Source organism: Diceros bicornis, chromosome 28, assembly GCF_020826845.1.
Source record: "Diceros bicornis minor isolate mBicDic1 chromosome 28, mDicBic1.mat.cur, whole genome shotgun sequence".
NCBI lineage: Eukaryota > Metazoa > Chordata > Mammalia > Perissodactyla > Rhinocerotidae > Diceros > Diceros bicornis.
Window position 1 is genome coordinate 10,098,248 of NC_080767.1, and position 17,826 is coordinate 10,116,073.

The window sequence follows — 17,826 nt, forward strand, 5'->3', positions numbered from 1 at the left end:
TGTACACAACTCTGGGTAGTTACTTTTCTCAGCTCTTTCAGACTATTATTTTGCTGCTTTCTGCCTTTGTTCCTCTTGAGGATTCCTTTATTGGTCTAATTGTCATTCCTTTATAGATGATTTATGTTTTCTCTCTGGCTGCTTTTAAATTCTTCTCTGAGTGGCATTCTGCACTTTTACTCCAGTGTGTCTAGCTGTGGCTTTTTTTTTCCTATTTGGTGTACATTCTGATTATTGCATCTCAGTTCTGGAGAATGTATAGCCATTATCTCTTTAAGTATTGCCTCTCTTTCATTCTTTCTACTCTTGCCTTTAGGGTCTGCAATTACACGTATTTTAGACCTTTTCACTCCATTTTCCATGTCTCTTCACTTCCATTTTATGTTTCCACCATCTTATCTCTCTCTGCCACATTCTGGGTGATTACATCAAATCTGTCTTCCAGTTTACAGTGTTTCTTCAGCTGGGTCCAATCTCTTGTTTACCCTCTTCACTGAACCTTTTTTTTTTTTTTTTTAATTATTTTTTCCCCCAAAGCCCCATTAGATAGTCGTATGTCATAGTTGCACAGCCTTCTAGTTGCTGTATGTGGGACGCTGCCTCAGCATGGCCGGAGAAGCGGTGCCTCAGTGCGCACCCGGGATCCGAACCCGGGCCGCCAGCAGCAGAGCACGTGCTCTTAACCGCTAAGCCATGGCGCCGGCCCTGAACCTTTAACCTTAGTGACTCTATTTTCACTTCTGAAAGTTCTATTTGTTTGTTTTTCAGATCTGCCTGGTCATTTTGATTAGTTTTTGTTCCTTCCTTACTTTTTATTTTTTTACATGTTTCATAGATAGCTATTTTATATTCTTTATGTGTTAATTTGAATATCAAAGTCCTGGAGGGTAATTCTCACTCGTAATATCTTATTTCCTCACAAATTTTGCTTTTTTTCCCTTGTAAACACAACTTGGTCCTTGGGAGACTCAAGGGCCTAAAATACCATTGTGGTAATATTCTACTTCTTTTTTGAAGTGTTTATAATAACTTTCATGCTCTTTTTTGTAAAATAGGCTGGCGGTACAGGCAGCTCTAAATCTGGGATGGCCCTTCAGAGAGTTCTCAAATTGGGGCAGGAGGGCTTGGCTTTGGATATGACCTAATCTAAGAAGGGACATGACCTTGGGTGAGGTAACTCTCTTTCACTGAAGCAATTCCAGAAGACGGCCAACAAGCGGGGTCATCTGCTGGCAGCAGTCCCAGCAGTTGGGGAAATAAGTTCTTTAGTCTTGAAGGGGGGACCTAAGCAGTGCATCATAATATCTGCTACAAAGATCCAGTAATTGTGAACTGTCAATTTATAGAGAAATAAAACCGAATAGCCGATAAACACATGATAAAAAAGTCTCAACCTCAGGCCAACGCCAGTGGCCTAGTAGTTAAGTTCAGCGTGCTCCGTTTCCATGGCCCAGGTTCAGTTCCTGGGCGCAGACCTACATCACATGTCTGTCAGTGGCCCTGCTGTGACAGCAGCTCATGTACAAAATAGAGGAAGATTGGCAACCGATGTTAGCTCAAGGTGAATGTTCCTCAGCAAAAAAGAAAAAAAAACAAAACTCAACCTCATTTATAAAAGAAATACAAATTAAAATATCAATGAAATGCCTTTCATACCTATAATGGAAAAAATGTAGTAAGCTTGACAATACCAAGTGGTTAATTTGTGCCACCATTTGGGGAAATAAAAACTTTTACACATTGTCGTGGATGTGTTAATTGGTACAACCATTTGGAGAACAGCTTGAAAATACCTAGTTGAAGATACAGATATCCTTCAACCCAGCAATTCCCCTTCTAGGTGTCTAGGCTGGAGAAAAATCTCACACGTGTGCTACAAGAGGACATGTAAAGGAAGCATGTTCATTGCAGCATTGTTGTTAATAGTGAGAAAAAAATGTAAATAACCTAAATATCCCTCATTAGGAGAATGGATAACTAAACTGCGGTTTAACAAATGAACTAGTATCAACATAAATACCCAAAAGTATAGCGCTGAAAGAAAAAAACTGCCAAAGAATATACATAGTATAATGCATAAGTGTAAATATTGAAAACACACATACAAAATTTATGTATTGCTTATGGATGCATACATATGTAGCAAAAGAACAAAACATACAACTTTAGCTAAATCCATAACAGATATAAAAGTACATTAGGCAAAATCTGATACCTATTTAACCTAAATAGCACGTGGTATTTATTATATCTTTTCTGTACCTTTTATAGTTAAATATGAAAATAAATTTTTAAATATTTAGACTATATACGTTTTTCTCAATTTTATCACTTTAACTGTGCTAAGAGAGAATATAGAGGTTTGGAAAGTTGCTCAGTTAATACTTATGTCAAATGTGATTTATTGAGGATTCTGTGTATGTCTGAAATTCATGTCTGAAGTCTACGGTTCCTTAAAAATAGGATGCTGCTCCAACGGAGTCTCTACTGAACTGGCAAGACTACGAGGGTCGGACACCTCTTCACTTTGCAGTCGCTGATGGGAATGTGACCGTGGTTGATGTCTTGACCTCATACGAGAGCTGCAACATAACGTCTTACGATAACTTGTTTCGAACCCCACTTCACTGGGCAGCTCTACTAGGTGAGTGGAATGTGACTCAGAAGATCAACAGTAGAGGAACTGCATGAATGTAGGAAACTTTCTCCTTCTCCTCCTGTCAACTCCTACCTCTGATTTAATTATTTTAATTCTTAATTGATATGTGGCCCTTTATACCTAAATCTCTCTATTGTATGTGTAAATTTTAGTCATATAAATGTACTCTTTGTTATATATTAGGTTTTTTTGTTTTGTTTTTTGTGAGGAAGATTAGCCCTGAGCTAAAATCTGTTGCCAGTCCTCCTCTTTTTGCTGAGGAAGATTGGCCCTGAGCTAACATCCGTGCCCATCTTCCTCTATTTTATCTGGGACGCCAGCCACAACGTGGCTTGATGAGCGGTGCGTAGGTCCGCACCAGGGATCCGAACCTGCGAACCCCGGGCCGCCAGAAGCGGAGCATGTGAACTTAACCACTGTGCTACTGGGCTGGCCCCTGTTATGTATTAGTTTTAATTTTAACATCATGTCTTAACTTTTAATTTTTATTATAAAAGTAATGCACATTCATTGACAAATGTAAATGTAAAATAATCTTCTTTTCATATTCAATGCCTTTATTTTTGGGGAGGAGGACTTTAACTTTATGTTTGTGCCAGTACCATGAGATTTGATATTTTTCCCTCATATTTTCCTGATATGCTTTTTACTTAGCCTTTTTGGGGATCACCTTTTTAGATGAGAGAGGGTATGTATGTGTATGTGTCTGATTTTGAGGGGAGCAATCTGAGAGTCTCTTGTAGTGAAGGAGTTTTACTCATTAATGGTCATGGTATATAATTCGGTCTTTCTTCTGCTCTTTGAATATTATTAGTGTTTGGGGTTTTTTCTTTGTTTTTTTTTTTCCTGTTTCCTTTATTTTCTACCTTTTAGTGTATGGACTAGATTTGTTGTTATTGGTTTTGAATTGCCTAATATTTTAGGGGAGTGTTAGGTTCTATTAATGGTTACTTTTAAATTGATCAAAAGCTTCTTTTAAGCCTGAGTCAGAGTCAAGAGCAAAACTGCATCTGTTGATTCTCATGTATTTAAAATGAGGCATTTAGCACACTTTTATTTAGCACTCTTTTAGTATTTGTTAATGTAATCTGAGGTTTTTCCCCACTTATTATTGTGGTCTTAGTTTTTAAATTACATATTGTCTCTTTTGAAAATGACTTTTATATTTGCATTCAGTTCTATTGTTAGATTTAAAGTTATCATTTCACTGTACAGTTTCATCCTTTTTTTTTTTTTGTCCTCTGCATTCTGGGAGGACTTTGCAAATTTGTCTCCACATCACTAAACTGACTTTTGTTCCATAAGTTCTGCTTTCTGTCTGCCTGTTACAGACTGTATTTTAGTTTGCATGTTGATTTCCCTCTCTTATCCGTATTTCTTTTTATCTCAGCTTATTTCCTTGTCACCGCCTTCCATTCCCTTTTCATTTCAGTCTGTCCTCTTCTGAGGATGTTCTTTCTGTCTCATAGAGGCCATCTCTTTGTACTAAGTTGAGGATGCCAAACAGTTTCCTGAAATTTTCCTCTGGATCCTTCTCTAGATCATTTTCCAAGGTATGCTCTTCATCTCTCTGATGGTGTTCCTTTTCCCCCCTCCTATAGTGTGTTTCATACAGCCGTTACTGAATTTTTCTCTTTATCCTTCAAACAAGATGAAATGTGTCTGGACTGACGATATGGCATAGATTGCCTTTGATCCTACTTTTGTCCCTTTGCGTTATGGAGAATCCATCTCAACCACAATTGGAGAGCAGGTAGAAGAGCACAAGTCCCACTCAAATTCCTTTTTTCTGCCTGACTTTCATGTAGTGTATCCTTGCTCTGCTCATGTGGCCTCTGCATTGCCTGGTTCTGCAATATGCTGATGCAATAGAATGTATGAAATCCAGGTTTCCTAAATATACTATTACCAGGTTTGTTCATTCTTTGATTCTTTCTACAGTTCCTCACTTATGGAGACCACATCCTCCAGAATGCACCACAGAGTATTTTCTCCACCACCTCCTCATCATTTCTGCCTGTTTATTTTCTGGGACTTGAAATCACTGCCTAGATGTTAAAAATAGGGGAGGGAGGTTAGAGGAATGGATAGGAGGCTCCAGAGATTACAAGAGATTATATTATAGTTTGTCCTCGTGAATAGCAGAAGAGAACAGCTGTGCAGTTCTGATTGGTGGAACCTGGAGACTAGGGACACTGATGTCTGAGAGGGGCTGGCTTCTAACGTGCCTTCCCTCCATTTTTACAGGCAGTTTTATAAAGTGAAGCCAGGGAATGCAATGAGCTGATACCAATATAGTTTTTTCTCAATCTGGCAATTATAGTTAATGCCATTTCCTTCCTGATTGAAGCTTTAAGTTCCCAGTGTTGTAAGTTTTTGCCTTTGTTCTACATTATCATTGTGTTTTAGTGAGAAGTTAGAAAAGGCTGCACTGGGGGCTGCTACTCAGAAACCATTCTCAACGCTGTATTATGTGCTAGTGATGTTTCTTACTCCTTTCCTTTAAGTAGATTATAATTTAATTAACATCCTTTGTATGTGATAACTACCTTGTCTGCTTTCAGGCCATGCGCAGATTGTCCATCTCCTTTTAGAAAGAAATAAGTCTGGAACCATCCCATCTGACAGCCAAGGAGCAACACCCTTGCACTATGCAGCTCAGAGTAACTTTGCTGTAAGTAAAACATGATGATTATCTTTTTTGTTAATTAAATTCTTATTTTGATATAATTGTAAATTCATATGCAGTTGTAAGAAGTAAAACAGCAAGATCCCATGTATGCTTCACCCAATTTACCCCAATGGTAACATCTTGCAAAAGTGTAACACAATATCATAAACAGGAAATTGACATTGATACAATCCACTGGTCTTACTCCAATTTCATCACTTTTACGTGTACTCATTTGTGGGTGTTTGTGCAGCAATTATCTTTTAACAATTGTTCATACTGTTAGCTTTGTGATGCAAGTAGTAGTCTGAGTTTCTGTAAAGTTGTTAGTCATATGTGAGGTTTTATGCAGTTTTTATTTTAACTGTTCAGTGTAACATTTTGCTTTACTATAAGTGTACTTCATATTTTTGTTACTTTTATAGCACTAAGGACAACTTAGTGTTCAGCAGTCTTTAATTGTCCTGAAGGCACTGTGGTGAGGCTTTCCGACTAAACAAACCTTGGCTGGAATCCTGACTATGTTATTTGCCAGCTATGTGACCTTGCACAAGTTTCTCAACTTCTCTGAGTCTTAGTTTCTTCATATGCAAAATGAAGATAATTATACCTTTTCTTTCAGGATTGTTGTGAGGATTAGAGAAAATTTATGACAAGTGCCTAGCGTAGTCCTTGGCATAGAGCCAGGTACTCAAGAAATAGAATGCATCCTTATTATTGCTAGTGCTAATAATTATGTATATTATGCATCTGAGAAAGAAAAATTATGAATTATTGATATTTCTAAAGATATTGAATATTATTAATAGTTCTTCCCTTACTGCCCTTTATAGTTTACTGCCCTATATAGTTTTCTCATCCATTATGTCATTCAATCCAGCCAGCAACATGACAGTGTCTAGGCTGTGTCAGCTTCCTGAGTTATGAGTGGCCACCAAAAACCAGAGACTCATCCAAAGAGGCCCTCATGAAAGCAGCCAGTTGGTTTTGCTGCCTTCTCCATGGGTGTGCATAGTGAACCCCTTGGTTTCATTAAATTGTAAGAATGCTATCATCAGCATAGTATAATTCCATCTTCCTTACCTCCCCAAGTGCACCATTGAATACACTGAATACTCAGATGGCTAAAATACCTTATTTTCTCACTCTTCTTTCTCTCTGGTACCCAGACCAACTATAACTATAGTCCTTCCTTCCTGACATTGCTAAAAATTTATTCTATTTATCACCTAAAGTTTTGGCAAATCATTATCTTCTATGATCTCCCAAGATCTCAGAAAAATACAAAGTAGTATTTTGAGGAGGAGCTCTTTCTTATTACAAATAGATAAGAAATTCAGTTGGCCTGGTCTAGTCAGTCTATGGAAATCAGAACTCAATCCATAGTTCAATGCAAGCCTATGAGAGGACATGCTATCCTATTTACAGACGAAGAAACCAAGGTTCCAAGAGATTAAATGACTTGCCCAAAATCTTGAACCCAAGTCTTAGACTCCAAATTTAACATATGCACAGATACCAGTAATTAAGTAACTGTGCTAACGGGAGTAAGAAAGAATGGTAGAACATTATGGATGTTTATTCAAAAAAATACTTGCTTTGGATAATTGGCCAATTCCAGAGGTGATTTTTAAAATAATTATGTAAAATTTCTAAGCTCAATTTCAAGTCCCTTGATCTCCTTGGACTCTGTTAACTCACAAAAGGTTGCCATTTTCTCTTTTAAAAACATCAACAACAAAAAAACCCTCATGAAATGCCTGCAAACATTCATCATTAAGAAAACATACTCAATAAAGAAATGTTTGCAAATTAGTAAAAGAAAGCAAACCAAATAACCACCAACATTTATTTTTTTATTCATTTCTTTATTCAAATCTACTTAATAAACATACACACTAGGTCCGAGTGTTAAGCTATAACACTTCAGCAGCTCAGCTAGTTCACGACTGGGAAGCAGTGTATGGTGCGGTGGAAAGATGGCTGGGATCCAGCCCTGGGTTCTGTTCTTTTGTCTGCCACCAATGTTTGTACGACCTTGAACCTAAATTTCTTCATCTGTAAAATAAGGGCTGGATTAGATGAGCCCTTGAATTTCCTCTTGCTCTAAAATATTGAGCATCAACATTTTATACATTTTTGGCCAACTCACAGCCTCCAGAAATTTTTTTCCTCAAACTATTTACTTTCATTCAAGCAAAAGTTTCTGTGATCTTCCTAAAAGTTTGTAAGCATGTGCATTTTGAGGAAAGAGGCAATTTTAAATGCTGTGAATGTTAACGCCCATTAAAATTGTCAAGCACTGTTATAATTATGAAAGGTCCTAATTTTTGTATAATTCCATAGAGGAAGAACCTTGAATATAGGAATTGCTGAATAAATATTTGTTTAAATGAATTGAACACTGCATTTCTCAGTAACGGCCCATCATTGTTCAATAAATACATTAACTATTTTTTAAAATTATAGTAACAAAACACACAGTGAGAGAATCCATTAATCTTCTCTGTAGGCATGCCTGAATATATGGGTCTCTCCATGTAAAATGTCCAAGAAAACCTGTATTTTAATATTGGTCATAGCACTGAATACTTCTGAGTCTTTTAACTATCACTTTATCTCCCTAACAGTGACCTATAAAGTTTTCAAACTTGATTGAAGATGATTGTTCTCAATTATGAGGATGTCAAATGAGAGAGTTGGGTTATTTTCCTGACATGCTATGGAAACCAAAACTAACATATAAGGACAGAGGATTGTTACTTTCGATGGAAATTGTAGTTTTCTTATTCATAAAAAGATAATTTCACTTGATTCAAAGGCAGAGAAAAAATACTTTGCTTCGTAGGAAGTCACATATAACAGTGGCTTTGTTATAAAAAAAAATGCTACTCTTGTCTCAAATTTTTAAATGAACTTTCTTGCAGGAAACAGTTAAGGTGTTTTTAAAACATCCTTCAGTGAAAGATGATTCAGACCTGGAAGGAAGAACATCCTTTATGTGGGCTTCTGGGAAAGGCAGTGATGATGTCCTTAGGACTATGCTGAGTTTAAAATCTGACATTGATATTAACATGGCAGACAAATATGGAGGCACAGGTGAGAACTGGTAGACATCTTCCGTTTGCTTTCATTCAGGCTCCAAGGTGTAGATGGTCCTAAAAAACTTGTAAAATAGTACCTTGAAATCATTGTTCCTAATCTAATATCGTTTGACTTTCATCTTTACTTTTTAAATTTAGGTTGTCAGGCTATCACTCCAAAGGCTTTATTTCCTCCAGGTATTATGGCTAAAATTAGCATATGTTTCTACCAGGTGAATGGTAGCTTTTGGTTTAAAACCCTGGTTGCTCCTTAGACATGATTATGGGAGCTCTTCTGATCGTTTATATAGAAAAACATAAACCTGTATCTTAAAACTATGCCTATTTAGTAGTAGTTAATTATATTTTCAAAAATTTAGAATTATATTTTAAGGAATGCACACATCTAAGTATGTTCTCACCAGTCTCATTTAATATATTCTTTTCTCAGATTTGAATAGCTTTACCTCATCCTGAATTGCCCATTTTAGAGATAACCTCCCATGACTTCAGAAACTTCAAAGCTTCCAGTCAGCTTTGCATCAAAAGCTCTTCCTAGATGCTTCTTTTCATCTCTTTCTCATATAAGACAGCCCTTTGTCTATGTGTTGGTTAACAAGAGAGGTACAAGGTCTTTAGCACTCACTGTCAACTTGGAGGGCTCTTCCTTGTGTACTGTATCCTTACTGCAAGTCAGAAAGAGAAAGAAAATCACGCAACAGCACAGTACACTGAACAATAAAAACTCAGCTATGGGCTTCTCAACGTTATGTTTTCTTATTTGTGGAAACATACCAGAACCATTTGCACCTACCTGTTGTCCCGGATAAGATCTTTCTGGGCCACCAAAACTATTGATGCAGCACTGGGTGGGGGAGAGGGGGAGGGGAGCTGCTACACCTAATAATTCTCCCCCATACCTGGACCCCCACGCCTTCTAAATTACTTTTTTGAAAGAGTTTTTAGATAATACCAATTTTGGTAAAAGCTTTAACTCTCAAAAGTATTGCTTTGTCAAAGCCTCACAGTAGAACTTCAGTTTCTTAAGGGGTAGAGTGTAGACACACAGGACACTTAGTTTTTAAATGGTCTGAACATTTAATTTTTTGCCAGATCTCCATTAGTATGCAGTCTTTCACTTTATCGCTAGCCTTGCTTTTAGTTTAACTTTTTCGTGTATTTTAATAAAGTGTGCATGAAAATATTTACATCCTTTTGACCAAAAGTGTCTTTCTAATGTGCACAATGGTTGGAGTTCAGACATAAATTCTCTTCAGATTCATTAATTCTCTGGGCTCTTTCCCCTAAGAGGATTTTATTATATATTAGAGATGCCTTCCTGACATTGTCTTCTATGACAGTGAGTTCCTGTCCGTCATCTCTCTACAGGGTAGTTTTTTTCTTCCCTTTAAAAAAGAGTTCTTATGAACAGCAATATGTGGACATTATTTGGATCTTGATTCAAATAAATCAACTATAAGAAAATTATAAAGCCATCATGAAAATATGAATACTATCTGGATACTTGATATTATAGAATTTTTGTTAATATTTTTTAGGTATGATAATGGAACTACCCTTCCTTCACAGTGCTGGAGCTGGGGCTCTGCAGACCACACCTCCCTTTGCCAACAGGTGCCATGTTAGAATCAGTGGCAACAGTTAACTTCACTTTGCAGTTGTTCCGGCACTCACAGAACCAGCCTCAGAGCACCCTCCTCAGAGAGAGCACCAGCCAAGAGAGTCCCTGCTCAGAGGTTGCAGCCCCACAGGGCTCCTCTTCTAAGCTTTAACTTTTAATAATGCCATCCTCTTCTTTTTGTTACTTCAGTCCTGGCATTTACTACCTCTGTGATTCTTAGTGTTCCCTTTTTGTTTTTCAGTTCTTCAATACATAGCTGATAATTCCTTACATTGAATTCGCTCTGTTAAAGTATCTGGCTGGTTTCTGTCTCCTGACTGGACCCTGACTCACAGATACAGTGCTTGTATTTTAAAAAAGAATCCTTGTCTTGCAGACATTCTTACTAAAATATTTACAGACGAAAGAATATGACTCTAGAATTTTCTTCAAAACAATCAGAAGTGGGGGGACTGGATGGTGGTTAGATGAAACAAGATTAGCCATGTATTGATAATTATGGAAGCTGGGTGATGGCTATATTGAGTTCACTGGACTATTGTCTTTACTTTTGACTATGTTTGAAATTTTCTGTAACAAAATTAAATTGAAAAACATTCTTTTTTAGAGCTCCTATGTAAACTTGTGGCACTTTTTTCAAAGAGGGAGCAACAATAGTTGAGTTTAAGGTTATTTTATAGTAAATGCAAATAGTCACAAATGGAATTTCCTTTAATAAGATCATTAATTCTACCTTTTGCTTCAGTGAAATTTTGCCTGTTTTTTTTTTGTTTGACATTGATATTTATCTGAAGAGTATGTATTGCCTGCTGATGCCACATCACAGAACTGTAAAATTTCAGAATTAGAAAGTACCTTGAGGGCCGCCCCGTGGCTTAGCGGTTAAGTGCACGCGCTTCGCTGCTGGCGGCCCGGGTTTGGATCCCGGCGCGCACCGATGCACCGCCTCTCCGGCCGTGCTGAGGCCGCGTCCCACATACAGCAACTAGAAGGATGTGCAGCTATGACATACAACTACCTACTGGGGCTTGGGGGGAAAAAAAAATTTAAAAATTTAAAAATAAAAAAAAAAAGAAAAGAAAGTACCTTGAAATTAAATCTAGTCCAAGGTTTTTTAAACCACGTCCTTCAGAACAACAGGTTCTCGACCTGCAGATACCTCAGGTATTGCTGAGGGGGTGGATACTTCAGTGGGAAACGCTCCACCCCTGCTTTAGTCAGAACCACTCAGCTCTTACCTGTTATGTGTTGGGTGTTTTATAAAATTTCATTTGGGAGGAAAAAAGCATTCTTATGCTTTTAAAATGTGAAAATCCCTGAACTATCACAGATATATGTGCTTTAATCTGCCTTATAACATTCTCGCCAGTGGTCCTTCAGCCTCTGGTTGAACAGCTCCAGTACAGGGAATGCGCTGCTTCCATCTTCACCTAACTGTTGGAATGTTCTTCCTTGTATTGAGCCAAAATCTGTCAAGCTGAATATTCCGCTCTATGCTTTCTTCCACATGGCAGCCCTTCTGATATTTGAAGTCTCTCACACCTGTCTGAATCTTGTCTAGGCCAGACTAACATTTAGCCATTTAGGTCAGGGCTCTCACACTCACGTATACATAAGAATTACTAGGGGTGTTTGTTTAAATGCAGGTTCCCAGACTATACAGGCAGAGATTCTATTTCAAATCCTGTCAGCAAGTCCTGTTGACTCCACCTCCAGAACATATTCTAAACCTTTCTGCTTCTCCATCTCCAATCCTGCCACCTTAGTTCAACCACCATCATTTTTCACCCAGTCTACTGCAAGGATGTTAACTCGTCTCGCTGCTTGCATTCCCATCTACTATAGTGCATTCTCCTCGGAACAGCTAGCGAGATCTGTTTATAGCATAAATCAGATCCTATCACTCACCTACTTAAAGCCCTTCAGTGTCTGCCATCACTCTGACCTGGATGACCCTACATGATCTGGCCTTTTCTGCCTTTGTGACTTACCTCTCTCTCACTCATGTGCTGCAGCTTCCTTGCCTTCCTTAAACACGCAGATTCATGCCTGTCCTTGTATGAACTGTTCCCTTTGCCCAAACGACTGTCTCTCCAGATCTCTACGTTGCTGTCTCTTTTTTATGATTCAGGTCTCAATTCAAATGTCAGCTTCTTAGCAAAGCTTTCCCTAACCTCCAATCAAAAGGAGTCCCCCAGTCACTTTACATGTCAAAATACCTTTTATTGCTTTAATTATACTGTCCACCACTGCCTAATACTTTCTTATTTATTGATTCAGTTGTTCTGTTTGTTTGTTTCCCCTACTAGAATATAACCGTATCTATTTTGTTTCCTGCTGAATTCTCAGTATTACATTAGAACCTAGCCCGTGCTAGGTTCTCAACAAATCCCCAGTAATCTGCATTTTTCTAGGCATCCCAGGCTTGGTCCATGGAGCACACTTGATGAAACACTGTTCTAGGCATTATAGATCCGTAATACTTAGAAAGAACTGGCCCAGGCCTCGGCTGTTATCCTGGCAAAGTCAAACCTAAGAATGATGACATAAGTCAAGCACTAGAATGGAGTAACATAGGCAGGGTCAGCATAACATGAAACACACATATAGTCAGAATTACTCTTTCAAACCCCTGAGGACAGCACCACAGAGGAGACCACATTCCATCTCAGGTTTTTCTCCAATGTTCAAACGAATTGCTGTTTCTTAAATTGGGCCCTGAGGAAACAGCTGGCTTACATTGGGAGCCATGTTGTATGAAAAATGCACTCAGTGCAATAAGATATGTGTACTCTCGGTACCACGTGGGTACACAGACCAACCACAGGAATAGCACGTGTAACCCACTGAAGGAACAGTAGATTGACGGATCACAGCATACGACCCCTCAGGGGCTTATGCTTGTTGAGTGGGTTGGTGGGCAGAATTGCCTGCATCATTTAAATCATTTCTCTTTGTTATTATTTATTCTCTTGCTCTCTGAGAAAGAGGAAAATTAGCTGGTAAGTGAGAAGAGGAGGCCATTTCAGACCAACAGGATGGAAAGGAAGAAAACAATGAGATGAGAAAGGTAGAAAGAAAGGGAAAAAGTGTGAATAATACATATAAATAGAAAGGAAGATAGAAATCTATAAAAGTGAAAAATAAAATAGAGAATCCTTAAGATTAAATTGCATTTAGCCAAAATGATGGGGAAATCAAAAGAGGAAAAGATACATAGTTAGAATAATAATAAGATAAAGTTGCTATTAAAGAGTTCTTCACTTTCTTTCACTGCCTTTTTAGCTTTACATGCTGCTGCCCTTTCTGGCCATGTCAGCACCGTGAAGTTATTGTTGGAAAATAATGCTCAAGTGGATGCTACTGATGTCATGAAACATACTCCACTTTTCCGAGCCTGTGAGATGGGACACAAAGATGTGATTCAGACACTTATTAAAGGTTAGTTACCAAGAGTGCTCCTAATAAGTCACTCTCAAAAGGTAGGAATTCTTGCATTCACCGTTGAAATACAGCTTTATGTCTCAGAGAGCCACCCGGGTGGAAGGATGGTGGGAAGAGCGCCCCACTTGACATCAGGAGACTTGAGGGCCACTCAAGATCTACCTGTTGGTAGTTGTTTGATTTTGGAAAAGTCACTTCACTTGTCTGATCCTCAGTTTCATTTTATGTAAAAGGGAAATGATTCCTATCCTGATCAACCTACAGGCTTGTTGTAAAAATCTGAAGTAGATAATGTATGTGGAAGCCTTTTGCTAAGAGTAAAGCATATAAGGGACTGGTGTTATATTTTTTAAACTTCTATTCTTTGATGAATGCTCACTATACAGTATTAGACATTTTCATTATATTTTTGCTTTTTCAGGTGGAGCAAGGGTAGATCTAGTTGACCAAGATGGACATTCTCTTCTACATTGGGCAGCACTGGGAGGAAATGCTGATGTTTGCCAGATATTGATAGAAAATAAGATCAATCCAAATGTGCAAGATTATGCAGGAAGGACACCTTTGCAGTGTGCTGCGTATGGGGGCTATATCAACTGCATGGCAGTGCTCATGGAAAACAATGCAGACCCGAACATCCAAGACAAGGAGGTAGAAATCCTGGGTCTTTTCTGTGTTGTTTGCTCCAAAGTGCTTAGAGTATTTCTTCTTTGTAGCTAAAATTAAGTAAAACAACAATTTACCAAAAGAAGAGTTCACTCACAAATCTGTTAATTAAAATGATTTTTATTTGTCTATGTTCTCTTCTAGTCCTTGTCTTTATATCCATATATAATTTAAGTCATAATAAAATGGGAATAATTTTATAACTTTTATAAAATATATATACGTCATATATATGTATGTATATGAATATATGTGTATATATATGATATGATTTCACAAACCACATTTAGTTTTGTTCACTTAAAATTATTACCAATATTTTCTCATTTGGTATATAATCTTTTTCATAATCATGGATGCTTAATATTCCAAAGTTCTAAGAGCTCTATGCCTAATAACTCATTCAGTCCTCACTTCAACTCTATAAAGTAGTTACTATTATTGTTTCCACTTTACAGAAGAGGAAATTGAAACTCATGGAGCTTAAATAATTACTCTAAGGTGACAACAGAGGCAGGGGTGGGGGGGGAGTTAGAGTCCAAACTATGCCTGTAACCCAAATTTTAGAATTAAATAAGTAACTTCCTATTGCTGGACACTTTTTCATTATTATAGATCATGTTGCACTAATCATCTTTGTGCATTTGACTTTTATTTTCTTTTGGGTTATTCCTTTAAAATAATTTTCCCTAAGTGAGATTGCTAAATCAAAGTAATGAATAGTATGTGAATGTGGTTAGGCTCTGATATATACTGTCGAACTGATTTCTAAAACATGTGGGTTAATCTGTGCTTCCCTCGGCTATGTGGTAATGTATTGATTTCTCTCCATTTAGCCAGTATTAACTTTTTTTGCTGGTTTAGTTACTTTATCTCTTTAAAAATACTAGCATATTAATTGTGTTTTACAAGTCAGAAAATATATTCCCTGTTAATTCATTCAATAAACATTTATCAAGGTTTTTACTATATGTAAAAGTAACATAATGAAAAATATGTAAAATGTGGTCTTCGTAACTATATTATTATATTATTATGTAACTATCAGAAATGCATCTTTTATAATTTGTAGTACCTTTTACATTTTTTTTACAAGTTGCCAGTCTCTTACATAAGTATTATATTAAGCTACTTTCTAGCTCTATTAGTTTTTATGTGTATTGTTTTTGGATTATCCCCATAAACAATCATACTATCTGTGAATAATAACATTTTTATTTTTTTCTTTTCCAATCCTTATGCCTTTTAATTTTTTGTCTTGCCTGACTGAACTGGCTAGGACCTCCAATACAATGCTGAATAGAATTGGTAATAGTTGACATCCTTAACTCATTCTGGCTTCTCAAGGGGAAAGCTTTAAATATTTCAGCGTTGAATATGTTTGCTCTAGGTTCCTGTATATTTCTAGTTACTAAAAGTTTTTTAAAATCACAAGTAGCTGTTTAATTTTTGTCACATACTATTTCTGCACCTATCAACAAGACCATATTATTATTCTCCTCTTTTCCGTTAATATGGCGAATTCCAGTGATTGATGACATTGTTTTTTCAGATGTTAAACCAGCCTTTTATTCCTGAAGTAAGCCCCACTTATGATATATATAGAGATGGATTTTATTTGATTTTGAGATTTTTGCATCTATGTTCATGAGAGAGATTGACCTATAATTTTCCTTTCTTGCATTGTACTTGTCAGGTTTTGGTAGCAAGGTTACACTCTCCTTATAAAAGGAGTTAGGGAGTAATCCCTCCTTTCTTATTCTCCTAAAGAATTTGTGTAAGATTGGTATTACTTCTTCCTTAAATGTTTGGAAGAATTCCCTGGTGAAGTCATCTGGTCTAGGGGCTTTGTTTGTGCCCAAGTTGTTTTATAACTAATTCAGTTCCATTAATAATTACAAAACTTTTCAGGTTTTCTAATTATTTGCCTTTCAGCTTTGGTAAGTTGCATTTTTTGAGAAATTTATCCATTTTATTAAAAATGTCAAATGTATTTGCATAAAGTTGGTCATATATTCTCATCTTTTTTATGTCTGTAGGACCTGTAGTGATTTCCTCCTATTTATTCCATATATTGGTCATGTGCGTTGTCCCTTTTCTTTTTTAAAAATTTTCCATCTTGCTTATTCATCTTTTCAAAGGACTTACTTCTGTCTTTGTTGATTTTCTATATTTTAAGGTTTATTTTTTACTATTTCATTGATGTTTACTGTTATCCTTATTATTTCCAGCCATCCACTTTCATCAGGTTTGATTTACACTTTTTTAAAAGATTCTTTTGATGAAAGTTTAAATCATTTATTTTTTAAATATTCTTTATCAATATATGTATTTAAGCATGCTTCTTCTTCTAATCACTGCTTTAGCTGTATCCTACAAATTTGGATAAATCGTACCATCACTATCCTTCAGCTCAAACATTTTCTAATTTCTATTTTGATTTATTATTTGACCCATAGATTATTTAGAAATGTGTTGTTTAATTTCCAGGCAGTTGGGCATTTTCTTATTATCTTTTTGTTATTGATTGTATTCATTTCCCATGGCTGCTGTAACAAATTACCACAAACTTAGTGGCTTAGACCAACACAGATTTATTATCTTAGTGTTCTGGATGTCAGAAGTCTAAAATGGGCCTCACTGGACTAAAAATCAAGGTGTTAGCAGGACTGCCTTCCTTTTAGAGGCTCTAGAGGAGAATCTGTTTCCTTGACTTTTCTGGCTTCCAGATGCTGCCGCATTCCTCCATCTTCAAAGCTAGCAATGACTGATTGAGTCTTTCTCACACTCCATCACTCTGACACTCACCCTCCTGCCTCCCTTTTTTGCTTACAAGGACACTGGTGATTACTTTGGGCCTACTCAGATAATCCAGGATAATCTCCCCATCTCAAGGTCAGCTGATTAGCAACCTTAATTCCATCTACAACCTTAATTCCCCCTTTCCATACAAGATAACCCAGTTACAGATTCCAGAGATTAGGATATAGACATCTTTGCAGGGAGTGCCTTATTATGTTTACCACACTGATTTGTAGCTTAAATTTTACTGTGTTCAGAAAACATACTCTGAATTATTTTAATCTTTCAAAATCTTTTGAGGCTTTCTTGATGGCCCAGAATATGGTTGATTTTGATAAATATTCTATGTACACTTGAAAAGAGTGCTAATTTTGTCATTGTTGGATGCAATGTTTTATAAATATCACTTAGGTCAAATTTTTACATTGTATTGTTCGTGTCTTCTATATCTTTACTGCTCTCTCATCTGTTTGTTCTATCAACTATGGTAAAAGATAAGTTAAAAATCTTCCACTGTGATTATGGATTTGACTATCTCCCTTTTTAATCTTGTCAATTTTTGCCCGTTATATTTAGAAACTGTGTTATCAGGTGCATACAGATTTAAGATTGTGATATCTTCCTCTTTGACTCCTTCGACACTATGAAATATCCCTCTTTATCTCTAGCAATGCTTCATGCCTTCCTTATCTTTCATGACATTGAAATTTTTTAAGAATACAGACCATTTATTTTATAGAATTTCACTCAATTTGGATTTGTCTTATCATTCCCCATAATAAGATTCAAGTTTTACATTTTTGGTTGGACTATTATACAAGTGATATTTAATCCTTCTCAGGGTGTCACCTCTGGAGAT

The 17,826-nt window shown here is 36.7% G+C and overlaps 1 protein-coding gene across 3 annotated transcripts in view; it reads left to right on the forward strand.

Annotated features, from left to right (window-relative positions):
* The window catches only part of INVS (inversin), a 141,226-nt gene that overhangs the window by 74,912 nt on the left and 48,488 nt on the right, over window positions 1-17,826 (forward strand). For all 3 annotated transcript variants that reach the window (XM_058523651.1, XM_058523649.1, XM_058523652.1), the window contains exons 6-10: window positions 2,464-2,644; window positions 5,224-5,333; window positions 8,258-8,429; window positions 13,341-13,496; window positions 13,921-14,150. In XM_058523651.1, the coding sequence (XP_058379634.1) occupies window positions 2,464-2,644; window positions 5,224-5,333; window positions 8,258-8,429; window positions 13,341-13,496; window positions 13,921-14,150 (849 nt within the window). The remainder of the gene's footprint in view (window positions 1-2,463; window positions 2,645-5,223; window positions 5,334-8,257; window positions 8,430-13,340; window positions 13,497-13,920; window positions 14,151-17,826) is intronic.